At 57.5% G+C, this 24527-nt stretch overlaps 1 protein-coding gene across 8 annotated transcripts in view; it reads left to right on the top strand.

Annotated features, from left to right (window-relative positions):
- Positions 1-24527, top strand: part of SRRM3 (serine/arginine repetitive matrix 3) — a 55929-nt gene that overhangs the window by 25431 nt on the left and 5971 nt on the right. For 3 of the 8 annotated variants that reach the window (XM_082712562.1, XM_082712563.1, XM_082712561.1), the window contains exons 3-13: positions 1721-1822; positions 10746-10874; positions 10962-11042; positions 11480-11509; positions 11937-11999; positions 12120-12155; positions 14033-14083; positions 14674-14778; positions 15128-15305; positions 19758-19870; positions 24373-24392. In XM_082712562.1, the coding sequence (XP_082568688.1) occupies positions 1721-1822; positions 10746-10874; positions 10962-11042; positions 11480-11509; positions 11937-11999; positions 12120-12155; positions 14033-14083; positions 14674-14778; positions 15128-15305; positions 19758-19870; positions 24373-24392 (908 nt within the window). Of the gene's footprint in view, positions 1-1720; positions 1823-10745; positions 10875-10961; positions 11043-11479; positions 11510-11936; positions 12000-12119; positions 12156-14032; positions 14084-14673; positions 14779-15127; positions 15306-19757; positions 19871-20090; positions 20144-24372; positions 24393-24527 lie in introns of all 8 variants that reach the window. The other 5 variants (XM_082712568.1, XM_082712565.1, XM_082712567.1 and 2 more) reach the window with 3 other exon arrangements.

Here is a 24527-nt window from a genome sequence, read left to right as displayed (position 1 = left end):
AGTCATCCTGCGTCCTTGATAGATTGTTGTCCGCTTCTCCCCTGCGTCCTCATGGCCACTCTCTCGCTCCGATTGCACAGACCCCTGCAGTAGCCCAGGGCCAGCCTCCCGGCCTCCAGATCCCTCCCCTCCAGCCACGCAGCCACCATCCCTGTTGGATGTCCAAAAGGAACATCCAACCTGCGAACGGTTCGATGCGTCTCCATCACCAGCCACTCGTCTGTCTAAAAAAAAAAATGTGGACCCCACGTTTGGCAGACAAGGTGTCTGATGCTGGGGACATGATGGCAATCCAGACAGACAAGACCCCTGTCCTCAGGGATCTCCCAGGCCTGCGCAGGATACAGAGGAGTCAGTCACAGGTAGACTAGCGTGTGAGCCACCTGCCGGCCCCTGGAGGTACAGGTTGCTATGGAAACGCAAACGTGGGCACCTAACCTGGTGGGGGGGGTGTCCGTCCTGCTGTAAACATCCCATGAGTCACGCCTTTGTGCTTGGGCCATGACTATTTCCACGGGGTAAACCTGCAAGTTAATTTTATGAGTCAAAAGATGCGCTCCTTTTTTAAGGCTTTTGCAAGGACTTGCCAAATTGCTCTCCCAAAAGGGCTGGGCCAATCCCAAATGCGGGTCGGAGAAGGGGAGGGAAGGTGGGAGGAGTTGCGGAGGGACAGCCGTGGGGTCCCTGAAGGACAGCAACCGGCCGTTTCCATGGAGAAGCTCCACACGGAGGCCTGGGCCTGCTGTGTGGACAGAGGATGGTGAACGGAGACAGGAAGGGAACCCGTTTGTATTTTGCCGCCGTATTTTCCATCTGGGATAATGACCTGTAACCCAGGAAGCGGGGGGAGGGGTTAAAGACCCTGAGATTCATTCAGGAACAGACGCCTGCTATGTGCCAGGCACAGGGCAAGGGGCTGGGTGAGCAAAGATTTCCCCCACAAGCCTGCCCCCCGGGCAGTGCGGACACGGGCTGGAAGGGGACATTCCAGAGGAGCTGAGAAGCCCTCCAGAGGCTGTCACAAGGGGTGCAGGAGGAGAGGGTCGTGATGGACCCCGGGGCATGGAAGCAGGGATGGTCCTTCTGGACTTTGGTCCCTAGCCTGAGCCCGGGCTTAGGTGGGTAAGGGAAAGGGAACAGAGAAGTCAGGGCATTCATTCCAGACCAGACTTCCCCCACCTCCCGCGCCAGACGAGGAAGCCGTGGGTCTAGCACTGGGATCTGGGACAAGCCACTAGGCAGCCGTGCTCATGCAGAGGTCGGGATGATCTTGAGGCCTTCCCAAGGCCATTGTGAGGATCAGATGTCCTCGAGGCCAGGAAAGCAGACAAGGCCTGGATCTTCATTTCTCCCTTAATATGTCTCCAGAGAGCGCCTGTAGTCTGGCTGTGGGAGTGCGGGCTGCCGTGGGAGTGGAGGACGCCAGGGAGGAAGGGCATGGCCTCCGCTGAACCGTCTCCCCACCTCTAGGAACAACAGCTCCTTTAGTTCATTTGGTTGTTCGGCTAGTCGTTGCTTGTTTGTTTGGCTGGTGGGTTGTCTGGTGTGGTGCCAGGTGGGTAGGGCTTGAGCATCCCCAGCGCCGAAACCCTTGCTTGGTGCTGGGACCTCAGAAAGGTCCTTGCAAGCTGGAAGGTTCACCGGTGATGGGGGGGCGGGGGCGGGCAGGCGGGGAAGGAAAGCCAAGAAAGCAGCCCTCACTGTCCCTGTGCCCCTACAGGTACTCAGAGGAGGAGACCCGGCAGAAGGTCAGGACTTTCCGGCAGATGCTGATGGAGAAGGAGGGAATGCTCACCAGGGAGGACCGACCTGGGGGCCACATGTGAGTGCTCCCCTGCCTGGGAGCGGGGCAAGGGAGAATGTGAGTTCAGGCAGCAATGGGGTGCCAGAAGGGCCTTTCCAAGCTCCCTCTGGGGGCCGGGGCGGGAATGCAAGGTGGAGGAGAGGGTGTGCAACCCATCTACCGGAAGCTCCCGTCTGGCCCGGACATAAATCTGGGACCACTGGGACCCCGGCATCCCCCAGAGCTCCGCTGATGCTCTGGGTTCTATCTATGGCTCAGCAGTGAGAGAAGCAGCCCAGAGCCCAACTTGCGGATCCTGCACTATAAATCAGGGAAACCTAGAAATATTCCGACCCCGGGGGAGTGCCGCTGGTTGACAGTGTGGCCCCAGGCCAGTCCGTCTTCCCCAACTATTACCACCTGTAAAATGGGCCCCAGAGGAGACATGGCTTCTGGAAAGTAGGAACCAACCCACCAAATGCCATTGCTCGCGTGGCCAAAGTCTCGTGAGTAACGAGAGCAAGGTCTCTGCTGGGGTCCCCTCTGGCACCTGTCAAGGGCCAGGAGGAGTGTACGGTGTGCCCCTGGGCATCAAACAGGGAAGTGATGGGGAAGCAGGTTTGTCTCGTGTCAGAGAACTGGGAACCACCTGAAGCCAGACGAGAATGCAGCAGGCTGCTGTAGGAGGATTGAGGCGGCCTGTCCAGGCCCGGGGGGCGGGGGTCAAGGAATGGCTGCCCGAGCCCCATATCCGGCAGGCAGTGGGCACAGAGAGAGCATCATGGAATCCACCCAGTGGACCTTCCCCTTGCTAAGCCTGGGAGCCCCCACCCGGACTCAGGCGAGGTAAACGCTCCTGGCATTTCCTCCGCGGTGGGACTAACTTGGGGAGCAGGCATCTTGCTGAGGCCCTAAATCCCTGTCACCTTATGTCACACCAATGAAAAGGATAGCAGCACCTTCTGAGAGATTTTCCCGTTGCTGTTTTCGTAAGGACGGACGGCACTGCGGGTGTAGACGGACCTGGGTGGGCAGCGGGGAAGCCCTTTCTTCTTCCTTCTCGCAGCTGAGGGGGAGTGTCACCTTACCTCACCTAAACCTCACCTCTCCGGCTCGGGGATGGGCAGGAGCAAACATAGCCAGAGCAGCCGCAGGCTCGTGGAGGGCTCGTGGGTGATCTGAGGGAGCCAGCCTCAGAGGCGATGAGGTCCCTCTCTCCGGCCACCCCAAACTCACAGCACCCTCGGCCACTCCTGTGCCCTCCCTTCCGTGATGTCCCCCCAGCCCCCAGCCCCCCACCCCAGGAGTAGGGCCAGGCCTCCCTCCCCTCCCCAGAGCTCCCGACAACCAGATCCTCCTCCAAACCAAGAGGTCCTGGCTTTCAGACCTGTGCCCCCTCAAATCAGCTTAGAGCTTTTCTGGAAGGTCATGCTTTTCCACGCAGTGTGAGGGCGGAAGGCCCGTGTGGACTTTCCTCGGCCCTTCCGGCAACAACCCTGCCATTCTCCCCTCTCCTGGGCTCCTCCCCTTTTTTTTTTTTTTTTAAACTAAGACTTTTGTATTTCATTAACTTTTTTTTTTTAAGATTTTATTTATTTATTTGACAGAGAGAGAGCACAAGCAGGCAGAGAGGCAGGCAGAGAGAGAGGAGGAAGCAGGCTCCCCGCCGAGCAGAGAGCCCGATGCGGGGCTCGATCCCAGGACCCTGAGATCATGACCTGAGCCAAAGGCAGAGGCTTTAACCCACTGAGCCACCCAGGCATCCCTGGGCTCCTTCCTTTTAATGAAATTCCCAGCCTTCCTCAACTCCGCTTCCTCCTCCACCACCACCCTACCTTGTTTTCTCCTTTCTCAGCTGGATTTCCGTAGAGCATGTGGCACACATTGCTTCCACTTCCTTAGGCCACGGAGCCATGGTGGGTTTCCACACTATCATTGTGACCCGCTTACCCCGTGGCCACCAGAGCCCTACTCCTCCTGGCCTGTGCCTCTCTCTGCAGACCTGGCCTCTCTCTGGCAGGTGCCACCCCTGGGCTTCCCCTTCTGGAAGCTTCCTTTTCCCTTGGCTTCCAGGATGCATCTCTGTGTCCCCCTCCTCCCCCGGGGGGCTCTCTCTGTGTCTCCTGCTGCTGCCCCCATCCCAGATGTTGGGCCCTTCCCTCCACTCCCTGGCGGGGGACCTCGCCTCTGTGCTAGCTAGGACTGCCTCCTATGAGCGGGCGACTCTCCAGTCTTCTCCAGTCGTCTTGATCTCGTCTTCCTTTAGATGAAGGATTGATGCATTTAAGAACAGGGGATGGGCTGGGAAATCTGCCAGAGTGTCCATCATCAGCAGAAATGTGCTTGAGGGTCTGTGCTGCGAACCTCCCCCTGCGCTGGGGCTAGGAGTAGGGAGGAAGAGGGGAGCAGGTGAGGCCACCCCCACCCTCTGCCGCCTGAAACCAGGAATTAGCAGTAACTCCTGACCAGAAGAGACAACAGCGTGGCCCCTGGTACCCCTTAGCCCTCAGGCCTGTGTGTGCTCAGTGGGGGAAGAGAGAGGCGGGCTAGGGTGTTCAGTCGGGAAGGGACCCTTGGAAGGGGCAGTGTCCGGAAGACTCGGGGGTCAGGGAGGACTCCTGTTCTGGAGACAGAGGAGAACGTAGCCTTGGCTGGGTCCTGGGACCCACTCCTGTGTTCAAATACATTGAAGATGAGATCTTTATAGGTTTGTTTACTGCTATCTCCTTGGGGCCTAGAACAGTGCAGCCTGCCTGATTCCCCCTGAAGTCTGTTTCCTCCTCCACATGGGGAAAGAGACGGGGCCAGAGGCTTCTCTTATCTGAGACAGCCCCAACAGTGTGAAAATAGCACTCTGGTGACTACAGCAAGTCAAGAAGTCTGATGGCTGACTGGAATCCTTGAAGGCTGGAGGGGGCGGGGGGCACTAGCTGTTTGCCGTGCTGAACCCAAGGCCCAAGGCAGAGAGGTGATAGGGAGCTGGTGACAGATTGGTCCTTGCCTTCCTGCTGAGCTGGCCTCTGAGCAGGCCTCACTTCCTACCTCAGAGTTTGGGGTACTGGAGGGTGAGTGTGGGCTCTGGCACCGGACACCTCCCCTGTGTAACCTCTAAGCTCAGTGTGAACCCCCTGGGCCCTGGATCCCAGCTCCGCCACACCCCAGCTGTGTGACGTGGGCAGGTCCTTGACTTCTCTGGGCCTTCACTTCTTTATTTTTTTTTAAAGATCTTATTTATTTATTTGACAGACAGAGATCACAAGTAGGTAAAGAGGCAGGCAGAGAGAGAGGAAGGGAAGCAGGCTCTCTGCTCAGCACAGAGCCCAACACGAGGCTCAATCCCAGGACCCTGGGATCATGATCTGAGCCGAAGGCAGAGGCCTTAACCCACTGAGCCACCCAGGCGCCCCAACTTCTTTATTTACACAGTGGACCACCCAGCCGTCCCTGTCCTCATGCCTCTGGCTTCCTGCCCCTGGGACCCCAGCCCCTCATACACCAGCCTTTTGAGACCTGGAGAAATCACATGGCCTCTTAGAGTGAGGTGACAAAGCCAGGGCCAGCAGAAGGGTCACCACACTGAGAGGAAGTGGGGAGGGAAGTCTGATTTTCACCCATTATGGCACCTCCAACTCAAGAAAAGAGTCTCAAAGGGGCCGAGTCACTCCTAAAGCTTTTTGTCCCCAGGGATCTTTTTTCCTTAAGGTAATGGGCTGGTCTGAGTGACAGTCTCTTGAGACAGACCCCCTTGGGTCTAGTCTCCACACTGGATATGGGACATTCACTCCATAGGTGATGGGAGCCAGTGGAAGGTTTCTGAGAGGTGTGATGTGGTCAGACTGGTCTCTGGGGGCTTTCTTCTTGGGAAGAGGAAGCAGAAGGGGAACCCGGCAGGGAGATCATGGGGCAGCTGGCCCGCTAATCGGGAAGCAAGGTGAGAGAGAGGAAGTCCCAGAGACCATGAGGGAGAACTCACCTTTGTCCTTGGACACTGGTCTACCTGGGGAGCCTGTTTTGCTGCAGAAACCCTCTGTGGCTCCTCCGTCCCCATCCACACAGCCAAGGCTGGACTCGGGAGGCCCAGCACTAGAGGCTGTCCGCACTCTCAGCCCAGCCTGGCGCCCCACTCCCAGCCTCACACAGCAGCAGCCCGACCTGCTGGCAGATCCCAGGGCCCTCCTGCCTTTGCTCCTCCTGGCCCCTTCTGCCCTCGGTTCACATTCACCCCATGCGCCCAGCCTGCATCTAACAACCACTTTCCTAATATTCTCAGGATAAAAGTAAAACCTTCTCCACCTTGGAATCCACACAATGCTTTCTTACTTCCAGTGCTGTCAGTTCTTCTAGTGGCTATCGGTCCGTTTTTATTTTTCCCTCCCTCGCTCTGATAGACAACCTTTAAGAATAATTGCTTTCATAGTTACGTAACAGGACAAAATGCTTGGGAGAGAGAGGGTTTATGGAAAACAATATTCATAAGCTACTCCCTCACACAGTGAGCAGATTCCAGTGTTTTGGGTTTGTTGTTGTTGTTGTTGTTGTTGTTTTTCCTGTGCATCTAATTTTCTGCATCCAGCCACGTCTCTGGACCTCATTATTTTATCCATAAAATGGGAATATTAACGATGGTACCCATGTCACAGACCTGTTCTGTGCATTAAATGACTAAATGAGATAAACACACGTCAGGTGCTTGGGCTAGTCCCTAACACCTGCATTAGTATTATAACCTGTTAGTGACAGGTTACTTAGTAATCGTGGTAATAGCCATAGGCCCCAGGGTGCTGTGAGGAGCCAGAGGAGAGGCCCCAGGCCTGAATCATCCCTGGTTCCTGCCGCCGCTCCCTCCCTGTCCACCCGCCGCCCCCCCGCCCAGGCCCCAGGCAGGTCTGGCTCGCTGGCTGCTGGGAGAATGAGCAGAGAGGGCAGACCCTTTGCTTGAAGTCCTCCCCGCCTCTGTCTGGACTCATTCATCTGTCAGCTGGCCACTCTGCGCCTGGCTAATGGCAGACGGAACCAGTCCATCGGAGAAATGGCTGGCATGAGAAGGGCACGTGATGGGCAGTCTTTACCCAGGCGGGGCCTTGCCCAGGGCGGCCAGTCCGACAGGTGTCCTGTGCGGTGCCGAACCCCTATCCACGCTTGGTCCCTCTGCAGGAGACCCCTGACCGTGGGGCTGGCTCTGGCCCGCTCCGTGGGGCTTGGTGTCTTCTGCCACGAGGGAGGAAGGCCTCCCCTGCCTAGTCCACAGACGTGGTGAGGCTTTGGCAAGCTAACAAACACGAGGTTAAGAGCAGGAAGTGCCGAACTAGTCTGGAATTCGGTGCATACGCCTACGACCGTGTCTCTAAAGTAGAGAGGCCGTAGCTGAGCGGACTTCTGCAGCGGAGGCCAGCCGGGAAAGCCAAGGTCCGTCTGTTTGCACGTGATTTCTCAGAGCCAACTGCCTAAGTGAACTTATGTTCTTTACTTAAAGGTTCCAAAACTGTAGGGAATGTTCCTTTCCTTCTCTGGGCCTCAGTTGATTCATCTGTAAAGCGGGAGGGGAGGGCGATTTCTCTCAACCAGGTTGTGGCTCGGATTGGGATTTGTGGACCATGGGGAGTCATGGAAACGTTAGAGAACATCATTGTTAGTGACATTATCATGCAGGAGGGGCAGACTAGGAGAACCCAGGGTCCTAGACTTGGGAGAGCCTACAAAACAGATGTCCTGATACCAGCTGCACAAAGTCAGCAAGAGAGGCCATGGCCTAGGCCCATTTATTTATACCCTTGGATTATGCAGGGCAAGTCTTACCAGAAGGTTCTGAGACCTTGTGCCTCTCTCCCTGAGCCCGCTACGCATGCTCTACGCTTGTCTTTCGAGGCTCCCAGCAGACAAGACCCCGAGTAAACCTCTCAGAAAGGACCAGAGAGTGAGAAAGGCCTCTTGAGAGGATCCCAGGGAGGGAGGAGGCAGAAGCTCTATCCCTAGGCCAGAGAAAGAAAAATGTCTGTAGGGATGCGGGCAGCAGAGCAGGAGGGCACAGCTCGGGGAAGAGGAGTTTGGATGTTACAGGCAGCAGAGGATCCCTGTGGAAGGCAGTGACCAACAGAGCTATTCTATTTTGTAAATACCCTTCATCACGTTTGTGTCGAGATAAACGGAGGCTCCCTCCAGCCATCAGCTCACCCACACGATGTTTGGGGTGCCCTTAAGTTTTGCTAAAGACTGTGTTTTATGTGTCAGGCATCTGTGTGGCTGAGGGCTGTGTGGGGGTGACAGGGCTGGGGATGGCGGGGGGGCTGGACAGGCCGAGGAGCTGGAGATTTTAGGAACAGGAAGGAGGAAGCCGCTGGCTTCAGAGAGAGCAATGCGGGCAAAAGCAGAGATCTGAACGGAGAGATGGGGGGACATATGGCTCTGTGGGGATAGGGAAGGTGACATGACCCCCTCCTCCACCACCCCAGAAAAATCTCCCATCCTACCTGTGTGCCCTCAGGTTGCCAGACCAGGTTTGTGTGTAGGAGTCAAAGGGCATTCTTGGGTGCCTGGGTGGCTCAGTGGGTTAAGCCTCTGCCTTCAGCTCAGGTCATGGTCCCAGGGTTCTGGGATCAAGTTCCGCATCGGGCTCTCTGCTCTGCGGGGAGCCTGCTTCCTCCTCTCTCTCTGCCTGCCTCTCTGCCTACTTGTGATCTCTCTCTCTCTCTCTCTCTCAAATAAATAAATAAAATCTTTAAAAAAAGAAATCATATGGCATTCTTGATATTGGCCCCAAGGCTAGCTAACTGTCATATTTGGCTTACCTTCTTTTGGGGGGGAGGTGTTTGTTTGTTTGTTATTGGTTTTTAAAGAGAGAGAGCAGAGGGTGCCTGGGTGGCTCAGTGGGTTAAGCTGCTGCCTTCGGCTCAGGTCATGATCTCAGGGTCCTGGGATCGAGTCCTGCATCGGGCTCTCTGCTCAGCAGGGAGCCTGCTTCCCCCCCCCCTCTCTCTCTGCCTGCCTCTCTGTCTACTTGTGATTTCTTTCTGTCAAATAAATAAATAAAATCTTTAAAAAAAAAAAAAAGAGAGAGAGAGAGAGCAGAAGAAGGGACAGATGGAGAGGGAGAGAGAGAAAATCTCAAGCAGTCTCCATGCCCAGCACGGAGCCTGACCTGGAGCTCCATCTCACCACCCCAAGGTCATGACCTGAGCTGAAATCCAGAGTCAGACGCTTAACCAACTGAGCTACCCAGCCCCCACCCCAACCCCCGCCCAATTCTTTTTCTTTTTTCTTTTTTTTTTAATACAAAATCAGTTCTTTAAAGAGCAGATTCATGGGTGCTCTCCTGGACGTGTGTCCCTGGAAATTCTTCCACCTCATCGCTGTGGTCTGCCTCCCTTGCTCTGTCTTCCTTTCTTGTGTCCCCCTCCTGGAAGAGGAGGTGACTTAGTGTCTACCAGAGGTCCCTCTGTCTATCAGTGGCGGCCATGCATGGGACTACTGTCGTGGGCCGGACCTTCCAGACAGAATCTCACTTAATCCTCTCTCCTTAACAGGGATATTCTTTTCCTGCTTGTGGAGCTACAATGAGGTGTGCATGGTCATGCCTGGGTAGAGAGCTGTCTGTGAATGGAAAAGCTCATGTCATAGCCCTAAAGCTCTGCCCCTGCGGGCCTGCCCTCCTCTGGCCAGGGAAAGCCTGAGCCTGGCCAAAGGGCACACAGGAGTGAGGGTAGGGGATGAGATGAACCAGGGATGAGCCTCCATCCGGGAGGGGCACTGTCTGAACCACCCTGGAAGGAAGGATGGCAGGTGGGGAGGCCCCCACCCCCTTGGAGCCCTTGCCCTGGAGGTGGGCCTTTAGAGGGCCTGTTCTGGACCTGTTCAATTAAAAAAAAAAAAAATGAGCTTGTACAGTACTGGATAGCGCAGCGAATCCCAGCAGCCCACAACAAACTCATCATAGTCATCCTGGAGAAGAGGCTCAGAGAGGGGGCAGGACAGGTACCAAGTCACACAGGGACTCTGGGCCCCCCGCCGGCAAGGAGGGCTCCTGTGCAGCTCCGGAGCTCATGAACTGGTGGGGAGCCCCCCCCCACCCCCCCACCCCCCCCCCGCTGCCTTTAGTAAGGGAGCTTCCCCGCGCCAGGTGTCCCAGCGAGCAAACATCTGTGGCAGAGGGGGCTGCCCCCCCCCCAGCCGGCAGCGGGGACGGGCCGCGGCGGTCCCTGGGAGGGCTCCGCAAGATGGATGGGGAGCCTCGAGGCGGCGAAGGCCTGGGGCCCGCGCTGCCGCCGCCGGACAGTGATGGATGACGGCCAGGCTGCGGGAGAAGAGCAGCCGGGCCTCGAGAGGCCGCAGAGACAGACGAGGGCGAGGACAGGCCGTGAATATTTCAGAGCGGCAGCGGGGCCTGGGGACAGGGTGTTGGGGGTGGGTGGAGGGAGAGGCGGGGCGGGGGTGGGGGGTGGGGGTGGGAAGGGACTTGGTCTGGGAGCCCCGGTTAGGGAAAGGCTGACACCAGAGAGGGGGCGTTAGAAGATGGGAAGGGGCTCTCTGGGAGCTCACGAGGGCAAGGGGGGCTGCGGAGGGGGAGTGGGCAGAGCTAGGGGCAGGGGGCCAAGGATAGGACGGTGGGGCTCAGGGGCAGGGGTCGGTGAAAGGGGCTCGGTGTGTGAAAGGAGGGCGGGGCAGAGGAGCACCGTGGATGGGACTGAGGGGCTGGGTGAGCGGAGGGCCTCGCTGAGCCGTGAGAACACAGAAGGGGTGAGGACGACTGGGGCGGGAGGGCACCGCTGAGGGGGGGGCGGGGGGGCGGGGGGTTTCTTCCCTGGAGGCAGCCCTTTGGGTCACCCAGATCCCCGCCTGACCCTCTAGGGGTCGGGGCCGCACCCCGCCGACCTTGTGGGGGCGCTGCGTGGGGGGCGCTGCGTGGGGGTAAAGTGGCAGGAAGGCCCGGCCCCCAAACGCGTGTGGTGAGCGTCCCTGTCGCCGGCAGCGTGGCGGAGACCCCGCGGCTGCTCGAGGGCGCGGAACCGGGCCTGGAGTACGCGCCCTTGGACGAGGACGACGGCCCCGTGGACTGCGACTGCCCGGCCGCCTGCTACCGCGGGCACCGGGGGTACAGGTCAGCGCCCCCCGCGGGAGGGGGCGGCGGGGGGGTGGGGCCGGGGGCCGCCCCTCCTCCCTCACCCCTCCTCCTCCTCTTCCCCAGAACCAAGCACTGGTCCAGCAGCTCCGCGTCGCCCCCTCCCAAGAAGAAGAAGAAAAAGAAAGGCGGCCACCGGCGAAGCCGGTGAGAGCGCCGCGGGGCGGGGGCGGGAGGGGGGTGGTCCCCGGGGCGCCCACCCCTCTGTGGGCAGGAGACCCGACGCTGCATTGGGGAGCCCCGACCCTTGCGGAGCCCCTCTGCCTTTACTGAATCCCGCCCCCTTACAAGCCCCTCACTGGCGGGGCTCCACCCCTGCACCTAGCCCCCTCCCCTCACCGAGTCCCCTCATTGGCACTCACCCAACGCCCCCCCCCCACTGGACACAGTGACCCCTGGGTCACCAGCCGTCCTGCACTCCCTCCCCTCACCAAGTGTGAGTGGCCTGGGGAGGAAGGGTCAGCTGGGTCACATCTGTGGTTCCCCCTCTGTATGTCCTCCTCACCTGCCCCTCATGAGACCCTGGCAAACGTCTGGAGCCCCAACTGTCTGTCTGTCTGTCCTTTTCTCTCCCTGGCCCTCAGCAAAAAGAGGAGACTGGACTCCGAGTGCAGGTCAGTGATAAAGGCCCGCAGGGGCTGGCGGCAGGGGTGGGGATGTCTGGGTGGGCAAGACTCCAAGGCCATCCCCCAGAGACAGGAGGCCTGCCACAGCAGGGCTTGGACCCGGGAAACTGCCCGCGTGCCAGCTTCCCCCCCCCCCCCAGGCCAGAAATCCCACCACTGGAGCCTCTGACACTTGGGTGTGAAACAGCCCTCACTTACGATGCCAAGGAGGCGGAAGCGTGGCTAGGGGACAACACAGGCAGTTCTGTCACCCACCCTTAGGGACCCTGATGGACCCTCGGGGCTCCAGTTCATTTTGTACAACAGGCAGCTAGATGCCCCAGGCGCCCTGACTTTCCAGCCACGTCCAGCCACCCCGCCCCTCCCCTCCCAGGCAGCATTTCACTAGAGCACCTCCCCCTCCTTGTGTCCGCAGCTGTGGCAGCTCCTCACCCCTGCGCAAGAAGAAGAAAAGTGTGAAGAAGCACCGCAGAGACAGGTACCTTCCCTCCCCCCGGGGCCTCCTTTCCCCTCTGCGTGCCCAGGGCTGTGGCTGTGCAGATTTGTGTCCCCGAGCCACCCCAGACAAGCTCAAGAGAACTCTTCTGTGGCCCTCCAGGTCTGATTCCGGGTCCCGGAGGAAGAGACGACACAGGTGAGCGATGAGGATGTGGACAGAGGCTAGTGCCGCCCTGCAGGGACCGAAACCCAGGGGGTGCAATGATGGGAGGAGGGTGGGGAGGGTCTTCCCCTGCTCCCTCCTCCCCCCTCCTGGGACTGCTTCCCAGAGCCAAGCAGGGGAAGGGGAGGGGGAGGAGGGTGGAGGCCAACTGTTTGCAACACTTGCTGGTCCCGTGAGTCAGCCTTGACTCGGGGGTCCTAAGAATTTTTCCAGACAACACAGCAGGTCCGTTATCCAAGGGGTGTTTCCATAGAGGTGTCAGGAAGGGAGAAGCATCAGGATCCCAAATTTGCAGGGGAAGGGCACCCGTACAGAAGGAAAGCTCAGTGGGTAGGAGATCGGTCGGCAGGCTGTGGCTAGCCGTGGTGTCTGGGAGACAGGTGCCAGCCCCCAAAAGGCCTGACTGCCAGGCCAAGGAGGTGGCCTCCTAACAGACAGGGCTGGGAGCCAGCATGGGGCTCTGAGCAGGACAGTGACTCCTTCAGGATGGACTGGGGGAGGGGATGAAAGTCAAGAGCCCTTGGGTGGGGGGGGGGGGTAGAAAACTCAGCATGGACGGAAGGAAGATGTAGGACCACCACATCCCCAGGGCCCACATGAGAGACAGGGCCCCTCCCAGTGGCCCTGCAGAGGGTCAGAGACCCCAGTCTCACTCTTGCAGTGGGACTTTGCCCATGGCCACTTGCCAGGTGGGGCAGGAGCCTAAACAAACATCTGATCCTGACCTTCCAGTTTCCCCAGTTTCCCATTCCCCACTTCCTTCCCTTCCTTTCCTCCCCTCTTCTTGGAAGCCACTGTGGACCACCCCGCTACTGCCCCCTAGTGGTCACCATCCGTCTGCACAGATCCTCTGGCCAGCTCCCATGGGTCCTGCGAAGGACCTAGAGGTGACCTAGGGCTAGACCAGCTCCAGATGGGGAGAATGAGGCCCAAAGCAGGCAACATGAGTTCTGGAACTGACATCTTTGGCCTCCTGGGCCTGCCCCCGCCCGCCCAGCTCCTGTGAAAAACACATCCTGTTGTTTCTTAGCATCCCCTGGATATTCGGTCAGAAGAAGGCATCTGTGCAGGGCTAGAAGGATCCAGCTGGAATCTGGTGGTATCAAGGAGGGTGGGATTGAGGGCCCACAGGGAACAGGGGCGGAGTGAGACCTCAGACACCTACTAGGAAGCTTTCCAATCCTTTAGTCAAAGATAGAAGGAGAAGGACTGCGGGGCCTCCCCCCGGAGAGCTGGATGTGATAGGACAGTATGGGACAGGACTGAGTGGATGGGAAGCTTTGGGGGCAACCCTTGATGAGAATTCAGAGGACCCAAATGTCAGGGAGATCATGCCCAAGGGAGATTACTTCTTTCCTAAAGCCCTGGGGAGCTGGCCCAGAGCTGAGCCAGTCTGAGGGGCCAGAGAGGCAGGAAAGTCTGGGCTCTGCCATAGGGAGCCCCGTGTGAAGGGACCTGGGGCCCAGGAGACACAAACGAGGCGTGGATGACTTATAGAGGGGCCTGTCCTGAGACAGATTCCAAAAGGAAAGGATGAGTCAGCCTTCTTTCTGGGGTGGTGGACCTATCACTCGTGGCACCCCCAGGAGGAGCCCCAGCTGGGGTCCAGACAGGCAGTGGTTGTAGGCCAAGGTCTACAGGAGAAGGAAGGAAGGAAGGAAGCCTGGCTGAGTGAAAGGAACCAAAGCAGTGGGGTGGGATGAGCAAGTCCAGGCCAGCAGGGCTGGAGGTGGGGACTCAGGTCCCGGACAAGAACAGATCTCAGATCCAGACCAAGGCACAGTCCTCCTCCTGCCCCCCTGCTAGGCTCTGGGAAGGCTGAGCAGTCACCTTGCCTCTGCTTCCTACAGATCTCGAAGCCCCAAGAGCAAAAGAAAAGAGAAGAACAAAGAGAGGAAGAGGTGAGAACCCTTCCCCGTTCTCTAGCTCCTCCCCCTTCCCCGTCCTCTAGCTCCTCCCCCTTCCCCGTCCTCTAGCTCCTCCCCCTTCCCCGTCCTCTAGCTCCTCCCCCTTCCCCGTCCTCTAGCTCCTCCCCCTTCCCCGTTCTCTAGCTTCTCCCCCTTCCCCGTTCTCTAGCTCCTCCCCCTTCCCCGTTCTCTAACTCCTCCCCCTTCCCCCTTCTAGAATCACATAATTGGGTCCTTGTAGTTCATTTGGTCCCCGCTGCCCAGATGGAAAATTTCAGACCCAGACAGGAAGCTAAGAGCCCCTGCGAATCAGCGGCAGGCTGGGAAGTGGAACCCAGGCCTCCTGCCTTCCAGTCCAGCGTTCTTTCAAGCTCTGCCCTTGTTATGCCCCACATCCCTCCACCCTAGTCACAAGAGCACCGGCTGAGGGGTCAGTGAGGTCCCCAAAACCTATCCTAATTTTCCTAATTCCCACCAATGACCCATCTGGATTAGGGGGGCTATCTCTGTAGGAGACTAAAGGGGGTGGGGTCCCCCTTGGGGAGGTCAGGCAGAACTTAGGTACTGGCTGGTTTCTCTCCCAGGCCACACGGGGAGTCCCCAGGTCGGAGGTCCAATCGCCACAGCAGCGGCAGCTCCCAGAGCCCCTCCCTCTCCTCCCGTTACAGCGATTCCAGATCGCCCAGCAGGTAGGTCCTGGGCCCCTGGAAGGAGTTCCAGAGGTGGTTCAGACTGAACACTCGGGAGGGCTGGAGAGGGGACTGGGGAAGAGGATGGTGGACAGAACAGCAGTGCCGGGGCGGGAGGGTCCTACAAGGAGTGAGCAGGTGCCCCCTCACCCGGCAGTGAACCGGCAAGGCCTGCCCAGAGATGCCCCAGACCCTGAACTGGAAATCAAGGCCGCGTGCAGGCTCGGGCCTTGTTCGCTAAATGCAAGGGAGAGAGCAGTGAGGGGCTGCCCTACGTGCAGGGGCAGCGGTTCCACTTGCAGAGGGGGCGTCCCACGCCGGCTCCCCCCCGTCTCCCCTCCTCCCCAAGGCTGAGCCCCAAGCACCGAGATGACGGGCGGAAGACAGGCAGCCAGCGGTCCAGCGGGAGCCGGTCACCCTCCCCGTCTGGCGGCAGCGGATGGGGGTCGCCCCAGCAGAACGGCGGCAGCAGACAGCGGAGCGGAGCGCACGGGGGCCGCCCCGGCTCGGCGCACAGCCCGCCAGATGTACGTACGCTTCGCTTTGCAGAGGGTTCCCGCGCCGTGCGGGCTGCGCCGCGCCTGGGGAAGGGGGGGCGGCCCCGCCGGGTCGGGCGCGGTGAGCGTGTAACCGGGGAGGAAGGCGCCGCGTCCCCCTCCTGGCCCGGGGGCGGCCTGGAATGCTTGGTGGTTGCGCCCACCCGGCCGGAGTGTCCGGGGAGGGGTCCCCTGCAGGCTTGGGCCACCCTTGAGCTTGGCAAACGCAAGGCCAGAGGGGGCTTGACCACTGGGGCTCTCTGCCGGCTGGGAACACAGCTGAGGAGAACCCAGGGTCTCTCCTGCCTCGCTCCCCGACAGGCATATTGGGGTGGGAGGGGCGTGGACGATGCTAGGGGTCGCAGTCAGGAACCGGATTCAAGAGACAGGATCTCCCCTGGGCATCACTGAGGCCCTGAGTCTCCCTCTCTCCCCACCAAGCCCTCTCCCCTGCTCTGAGCACCCTCCCTCCCTCAACCCCCTCACAGCCTCACTCCCCCTCCCTGAGAGCCCTCCCCTTTCTCTGTCCCTGAGCCGGCGCGGAGCTGCATTTCTAAAGTCCCTGTTGCAAGGAGAGTCTGTCCTTTTCCCAGGGACTGCCCGCGCGCATACAGATGTCTCAACCCTGCAGGTTCCCATGTCCCCATGTCCCGTCCTTCCTAAGGCGCCTGCCACAGTACCCATTGCTCCCTCGGAGACTCCGCACCAACACCACTCAAAAACCGTCCCTACCCATCTTGCGGAGGGGCACAGGGTCCTTGAGACCCACAAGCAGGTGTGGTGATGGTAGGGGCTGGTAGAACAGACAGGCTTCTCGGCCTTTCTCAGGTGGCTGGGCTGGGCTGGGGTCGGGGGTGGGGCTCTCCCGAGCCCCCAGGGAGGCCCACATCCCGTTCTGCTTATGGATCCTGGAATTCCTTGAGTTGGGGATAGAGCCCCCTTAGGGAGAAGGGGCTGCAGTACTGGCCCCGAGGGCGTGGCTCGGGGTGGGCACGGGGGACTTGGGGTAAGCAGGCCTGCAGGTTCCCCCCCACCAGATCCAAACTGCCCCAGAGGCCTCAGCAGGGAGGGTGGGGCTGCCCCTCCCCAGACCTCAGGTCTCAGCAGCAAACATGTCCGTGTTGGTCAGTTTCATTTTGATTTTTGGCTGTTTCCTTCACTCCCTTTCTTTTCTCAAACACCCTTACTCCAAGGCCTTAGGGAGGAAAACCAAAGGCAGCTGACAAAAGGCTCTTGGTCTCAAGGTTACATTTAAAGGACTTTACCTGTTTTGAGACTGCCCCCACTTGGACAGGGTACCAGGCTCCTGAGCTCCTAGGGACCTGGCTGTATCACATAGGGAAGATCACATCCCTGTCCCAGGATCTGCCTTGGCGGTAGGAGAGGACACACAGAGGTAGCTGAACACCAGGACAGGGACTGGTGCCACAGGCCCCAGAGATAATGACTCCTTCTGGGAAAATCCAGGAGAGGGTGTACCTAAGCCCCCACCACTAAGGGCACAGAGCCAGAGTCCCAAACACCTTCTCATGGGAGCTTGCCATCCTCCTGGAAAAGCACAGAAGGCAGCCAGGGCCAATAGTGGGCTCTTCCCACTTCTGGTACCATCCCTCCCTAAGCAATGGACCACCACGGGCCCTGGGTTTGTACAGACAGAACAGTCTCCACAGACCCCAGGAGAGAGCAGTCAAGGAAGACGGCCTAGCCTCTAGCCTTGGGGAGGACTCCACCTCAACAGCACCCAAATCCTGACTCCCTCCCAGAGTGGGATTCCATTTGGGCACTGCCCTGGGACTTTCCTGGGAGGCAGCACTTTGTTACCCCTTTCATGAAGCATGCTCCCCAATTCCTCTCCCTGCCCTTGGGCCCTGCGAGATCTGGGACCTCAGGACATCCAGGCCTCTCACCTGTACCTCCGGGGAGGTGAGATGGGGGCGGGGGTGTTGGGGGGGTCATAGACTTAGCCATTCACCAAAAATGTCTTCGGGGACAACTATTTGGGGGGAGCGGGGGTATTCTTGGATGCTACCTTAAAAAAAAAAAAAAAAAAAAAGAGAGAGAACAAACAAAAAAAAAAAAAAAAAAGGAAAGAAAGAAAAGCTCACCATTTTTAACCCCGTCTATGTTTTTGCTTGTTTTTTTAGCCTCCCATTTGAACCGTGGTAATACTGTGATTCCATTTCTTGTTTAGTTGGCAAGGGAAGAGGGTGGGGAAGTTTGTGTAACTTTTCCTGGTATTTTGTTTTTATTTGTATTTTCTTTCTTTTCGTTTCCTTTGGTAATGTACAGAAATGCAAACGATCTCTCTGGTTTGGTTTGGTTTTTGTTTTCCTATCTTCTATGTTGTTCTAGAATTTCGCTTTTGTGCGTGTCACTGTGGGAGCCTCTCCTAATGCAGATGGGTTTTGAGTCTCAAGCGAACATTAATCGTATACATATCTCTATATCCTTATTCTTTTTTCCTTTGTAACCAGAATTTAAAAGGGAAGATAACTTAAAAAGGGACTCCCAGGCCAACAGCGCCTGGCAAATCTGCAGCAGCTGCCAATCCTCTCTTCCCAACCCCAGGGCACAGGTTGGAACTGCCTCAGCTTTTGAATGAACAGAAGGGGCCCAGACCATTCCACCGTGTCCCTGTCTAGAAAGAACCTTGGAGGGAAGCTGGGAGACCCAGGGAGGAAGAGAGCCTTGTCCCATCACCCGGGAAGCATCCCAGGGCAGTGAGCCCATGCTTCCATCTAGTATAAGACGGCTGGGCATGACAAGGCCAAGCTGCTGAGCACCTTCTGTGCCAGGCCTCAGATCCTAGATGAGGGAGCTGTACACCCCCGAGAGAGTTTAGTTCAGGTGAAGGCTTCAAAGTCAGACCCTCCCAGGCAAGAGAACAAGGCCAGTGGGGTGCTGGCTCCCAGCATATTTCTGTATTGTTCTATCTCAGGCCAAGGAGAAACCCCCAAAGGGATTTCTGGGTTCTGCTATTGACTGCTCCCTGGAGCCCAGAGAGGTCAAGTGGCCAGCTCAGGTCACACAGCTTTTTAGAGGTAGACCCAAAAGGAGACTCCAGCCCTCTTACCTCAAGACCACCAGCCATGGCCAAGACGTGGAGAGAGTGGTCAATGGAAAGCACACTCTGGGAACCCTAAGTAAGGAGAGGAGGATTCGGGAGGTGGATGCTGGCTGTGGAAGGTGGAACCCTTCCAGATGCCGATGGCACACGCCCAGCTCTCAGCTCCCTGGCACTGGGCCCTGCCCACACGGAGACCAGGTTAAAGGTGGGCCCAGCATTCAGCGAGCCCAGCTCTATAGGAGAACTGCTTCAGCCAGTCAGGGAACCCTGTGCCCTCCCAGTTTGGGCACCCATGGGGACAGAAATAGTGAGGCAGAGAGGAAAGGGGGCTGCCTGAGGTCACACAGTTTGGGGCAAAGAAGTGAGATGCTGAGCCCAAGTCCCAGAAAAAGCGTGCAGGGTTTAAGGACTTAGAAGTAGGGCCCCTGCCTTGGCTCCACCTGTCCCTGGCACTGGAAGTGTCACTATTCAGTGAAGGGGGCAGAGAAGGTTCCTGAGCAAGGCCCTTAGAGGCTCTCTCTGGCCTCTACCTTTGACTCAAATGTCATCACAACACGGGCGGCCTAGGGTGACCCCATGAAGAGGTGCCCGTGGCACTGCCTGACCTGTCCCACCCCAGGCCTCCCCACCTTACCTGCCCCTGGAAAGAGCCGTGACCACAGATGGAGGGAGGCAGTCAGGATAGGAAGGGGCATCTTGGCCTTTGTTCCAGGATGAAGCCAGGAGGCAGGAGGGGTGCGTTTTCCTAAAATGATGCAGAAGCCCTGGGAAAGTGGTAGGCCTGAGGCAGGATCTGGCCTCCAACCGAATCTGTGGTTGCCTTCCCTTTTAAATGTACCGACACCTTTGCCCCATCGACCCACTCTGCCTTGTTGAAACAGCTTTTCTCTCCTTTTCCCGTCTGGGCCCACCTCTCTCTATTCCCTGCCTGTCTGTCTGTTTCCTTCTGCCCTCACCCGCTTTGTGTCTCTCTGTCTCTGTCTCTCTCCATCTCTCTCCCCAACATGGGCCTCTCTCCCCACGCTGCCAGCCCCTCTCCTTGGCCCCCCCTCTGGTTCTGCTTCCATCAGCTGCTTCCTGCATGCTTTCTGGAGGTTTTCTGTTGTTTAAAGAGTTAAGGAAAGCTTGGCTTATTGGAGCCTGTGGGTTTAAAAAAAAAAAAAAAAGGAAAAAAAATGGCAAACAGAACTGCTGGGCAGGAGCCCCATCCCATCCCTGGGACTAGACCAGAAGCCACAGTGGCTACACAGGTGCTGGTTCCCAAGGGGGAGCGCAGCTTAGAGTCACTGTCTCCCCCCACCCCCCTTCTGCATTCCCAATGCGGAGACCTTCTTTTCTTTTTTATTATTGCATTCCTGTCCCTGACCACTGAGAAGGTAGGTATCCCGGCTCAGCTGTGCGCCCGCTCGCTCCCATCTCCAGATAAGCCCTGCCACTCTGCTTGGTTTGAATGTGGTTTTCTCTCTCTTTCTCTCTCGATCTCGCTCTGGTTGGTTTTCTCCCCCTCTCCCTTTTCTCTCTTTATTTTAGTGACTACTCATTTGTAAACTTGCATTTTCTCCAAATGAGCTACAAAGCTGTGTTTCCTGGTTTATCATTTGGTTTTCTTGACTCCCCGCCCTTCCCCCCTCCCCGACAATTTCTCTGGTTCATTCTCTCCCTCCTCCTGTCCACCTGCCCTGCTCCTTCTTCTTACTCTCCCACCCCAGCCCCCTCCGCCCCCTCTCTTTCTCATTTTGTTGTCCGAATGCATTTCTGTGTGGTTAGCATTCCAAGTCCGTGTTCCCTTCCTGAACTGTATGCTGCGGTTGAGCCGATCTGATTTCTGTTGTCTGGAGTAGCTGCTAAGCCCCCTGCCCCTCACCCCTGCCAGCCCCTGGGGCCTATTTGGGCAGTAAGCAGTGGTGGAGGGGCCTGTGCCAGGCCTCTTGGCCTCCAGATCCTGGAAGAAGTTCTGGCTGAGGAAAGAGCCCTGCCTGCCCCTCCCCTTCTCCAGGGCCTGCTGGGCTCCCAGGGGTCCTGTCCTGGTGGCAGATGGAACTTTAGGTGGGAGCTACAGACTCTGGGGCAGCAGCTGGCCTCAGGGCTGAACCTGCCGGCTCCATCTCTTGGGGGCAATGGTAGTTGAACGTCAGGGGGCAAGTGAGTTGGCACTGGACTTAGAGGGCCTACTTAGCAAAGTTTCTGTAGGGCAATTTGGGGAATGGAGGGGACTCTCAGCTCACCCTTCCCCTGCCTGGACCACTACCCACCCCAGACAGGGGTTCCCTCAACTCCCCCCACCCCAGCATCTTTCTGTCTTCTGAATTGGAGCCTTATGTGCAGAGGAGTCAGAAAGGACAGTCAGTGGGGGCTAAGTCTCCCCCCAAAGTGTTGGAGCAGAACTGAGCCTAGGTCCTGAGACTTGCAGCTCCCAGCCCAGTGCTCATGCAGTCCCACTGAGGGTGCAAGTTAGGAGTAGGTCCTCAGGGGACTGACCTCCCCATCCCGGCTCTTTGAGCTATTTCTTGTCCCATCTGGGAGTAGCCACAGAAGTCTGACATCCCAGCCCTTGTGAGGCTTTGGTGGGTCTCCATCCTCAGCTTGGGAAAGAGAAAGTCTGGCTCTTTATCCTCCCCTCCCCTGATGCCGGCCCCAAGGGCAGGTGGTGAGGAGCTCCGCCACTCAGAACATTCCTCATCAGTGAGGGGGGTTGGGAAGGCAGACAGGAAGTTGTTCAGGGAAGGAGAAATTGCCTTTGGTCCCACAGGGAGACTCTGTCCCAGCCTGATGGGAGGAGTAGAAGCCCCATCTTCCGGGAGGACCTGATGTGACCAGGGACCCAGAAATGGGATTGTCAGATGCGGAGTTAGGGGGTGTCGTTGTGTGAGCCCTGTGGGGAGGAGCAAGGTTAAAGCATCCCAGATGCTCAGTGTTTTTGTCCTTAAAAATACCAGGATTGGGCCAGCGCGCCATCTCTTGCTACTCTTTTCCATTGTCTTTTCCCCTCAGAGATTTCTTACATAAGCAGAAGAGAAGATAGCAGGTAGCAAGGAGCAGAGAGGCTTCTGGAAGCCGGGCTCAAAGATAGGCAAGGTCCTGTGCGCTCATTTATTCATTCGTTTGCCCGCACACTAAGCCAGCATTTGCTGAGCACACCTGCGGGCCTGGGTGTCCACGCCTGGTGAGGGGCAGGCTGACCGGGATTTGAGGCCCCCACCTGCCAGGCTAGAGGACTGGCGAAAATGACTCAGAACAATTAGAGAGAAAAGCTGAAGCGTGGATGGGAAGCTCTGCTCACAGCCTGCCCTAACACAGCCTGGCACTGTCCCTATGGAAAGAAACCACAAGGGTCTGTGGGATCATAGAGGAAAGAGGTGACTCAGGGTGAGGGTCAGGGGAGGCTTCCTGGAGGAGGTGGTCTTGAGCTGAGGACCCATAGGCATTAGCCAGGCTGTGAGTGGGTGAGGGATGAGGAAGGGAAGGGGAAGAGGGGACAGGAGTCAGAAAGATCAGGCTTCTGGAGTAGATGTTTGGAGGTCCCTGGCCACAGCAGTCCTGTCTAGCTATGAAATCCCGTGGTGTTTTGAACTTGGATCTTCCTCAGTTCCTGGGAAGAACGAGACCCGGCCAAGCTGAGGATGAGGCCCACCCTCCAACGGGACCCTTTCTCCAAGAAGGGATGGTGATAAGGGTGTGAGATCGACCCTAGGAATCTTCCCCCAGGGAAGGCACCATCTGCCACCCTGACCAGCAGCACCTTCCTCCTGTCCTCCACCATCCTGGCACGACCAGACCTTCTAGCACTCGTCTGGCCCTGTGCATCTGTGAGGGGACTGTCAGTCACTGATGCTCTCTAAAGAACCTCTGAATGCCTATTCAGGCCCACCCACCAAAGACCCCAATTATCCCTAATTTACCAATGGGGAAACTGAGGCCCCCAAGAGTTAGGTTGCTTCCTTGAGGACTCACAGCAGACTCACATCAGGGCTGATTTCAGGGTGTTCCACTTTGCCAGTTACTATCATCTGAAGCTATGTATTTTCCTTGGAGGAGGGGAGAGGGTTTGACTTCAAGGCACGCCAGGCAGGAAGCGCCCAGAGGAGCCCAGGGTGCCAGGTGCAGAGGGTAGTAACATGATGGGGGTAGGGCTGGGGGGTGGCGGGCATCCACCCAACCCAGACCATTTTTGTTCCCAACATTCCCACCACACTCCCAGCCCAACAGTGAGAAGGAGAGAGGACTCCCACGGTGTCCGTGGGAAGAAACATCAAGGCCTTCAGTCTCCTTCACCAGCTGCTGGCCTCTCTCCTGGAGTCAGAGGAGGAGGTGCAAATCCAGAGTCTAGGTCCGAGCCAGGGTTCACAGCCAGGCCCTGACCCCCAGTTTAATATTCTGCCTGCTTTCCTTGCTATGCCCCACCACCATCACAGCAAGCAAGGGCTTCTTAAAGGCTGGGTCCAGTGTTTCCTGGGTATGCAAGGGTCACTATGCCTTGGCTCCCAGGGGTCCCACTCCCCCACCTAGTATCTGTTCACTTTACACGCTCGGACAACCCAGGAGATAGAAAGAACTTGGAAATTTGAAGAGCCTGGAGATTTCTCTCTCATTTGCTTCCCCTGGAGGGAACAGGATGCTGTATGACAGAACCTAGCCCTGGGGGCTTGGGAGCTGTAGGCACAGGCCACCTGCTGGGGTGGAGGGGATATGTGCCAGGGGAGCCAAGGGTCTCCTGGTGAGGTCTGTTGAGAATGGAACTGCCATCTCACAGGGGCCATGGCTAGTCAGCCCAGTTCCCATGTCTCCTCGTGTAGAATGAGGGATGAGCTGGTGATCAGGAGAGTTTGGGGTGCTCAGGGGGGCATCTCAGTACCCAGCGATATCCACTCTGCCCCATAGGGAGACACCAGGCTCTTCCAGGAGGCCTTCATGGCCCATTTGACTCTGGACAGCTGCCACACCTGCTACGGCCAGTGTTCATTATCTGCTTCAGCCGCCAATCATGAGCTGGCTGTGCCTTTCTACCAATGGGAATGACTTCTTGGCTCTGCCTCCAAGCCCTGGCTGGATGGATACTTGCAGAGAAAGTCCTTGGCACCACCTTGCTTCTTGCAGGAAACGCCAGGGCCATGCCAAGGAAGCCATGCTCCTTCCAGTCTCTTGGCAGCAAGAAGCCCTGAGGGGTGATAGTTGGTTTGTTCTCCCATCCAAGGAGCCTGCCAAAAAAGCTTGGCCCAGACCCTGCCCCTCTTCTAGGATGACCTGGTTTGGCCCCCGACCCTTGTAAAGGCACTTATTCCTTCCTCAACAGAAGGCATTGAGGCCCTCCTAGAAGCCAAGTTCTGTGACCAAAACCGAGGTTACAGAGCTGAACCCAACACAATAATCTGCACGGGAGTGCTCAAAGTCAAGTTGGTGCTGGTGATTGGGGGTGGGGCAGGGGTTGGGGGACCGACTTCTAAAACAGAGGAGTGCAATCACCTGTTACCAGAGGGAAACCCAAGGACAGGGGGAGGGGTCAGTTCTGTGAAGGGAGGAGGATGGAGAGGGCGGTCAGGGGTGCACAGAGAATCCTGGAATATTTTCTCTGGAAGGGACATCAGGAAGCAAAGCCTAGCCCTCTCATTTTGTGAATGGGGAAACTAAGGCCCAGGATGGGGAGGTGACGTAGCCAGGGTCACTCAGTGAGGTAGTGGCAGGCTCTCAGACCCCTGGTGGCCAGCCAGGGACCTTTTGATGGTACCAGGCTCCCTTTCTGGTTTTCTGAATCCCAACCCTTGTGTCCTAACTGCACTTTTGGAAAAACATTTGACATCTCTATCCGGCAGTCACCCCAGAGGTGTCTGCTCAGGCCCGAGGAGCCGGGCGCTGCCAGTCCTTCTCCTCTCGGCCTAGAATGGGGTGGTTGCGTTTTTCTCTCTCTCTCTCTCTATCTCTTGCATTTTTGTGAATCTAATGATGAACTTACGCTACCACACTTTTCCCTTCTCTTACACATCTTACCTACTAAAGGAGGAAGTGCCACTTTATTGGTAAGTGGACGTTAACCAAGAGGGACTTAAAAAAAAAAATCAGAACTTAAAAAAAAAAAAAAAAGGAAAAGAAAAGAGAGAAACAGAAAGACAGTCGGGTGCTACTGACAGTTCCACAGGTCTCTGCAGGGCCGG

The sequence above is a fragment of the Mustela nivalis genome, assembly GCF_964662115.1.
Source record: "Mustela nivalis genome assembly, chromosome: 19".
In the NCBI taxonomy this organism is placed as follows: domain Eukaryota; kingdom Metazoa; phylum Chordata; class Mammalia; order Carnivora; family Mustelidae; genus Mustela; species Mustela nivalis.
Note: the sequence above shows the minus strand (reverse complement) of the source record. Positions and strands in the feature narration are given on the sequence as shown.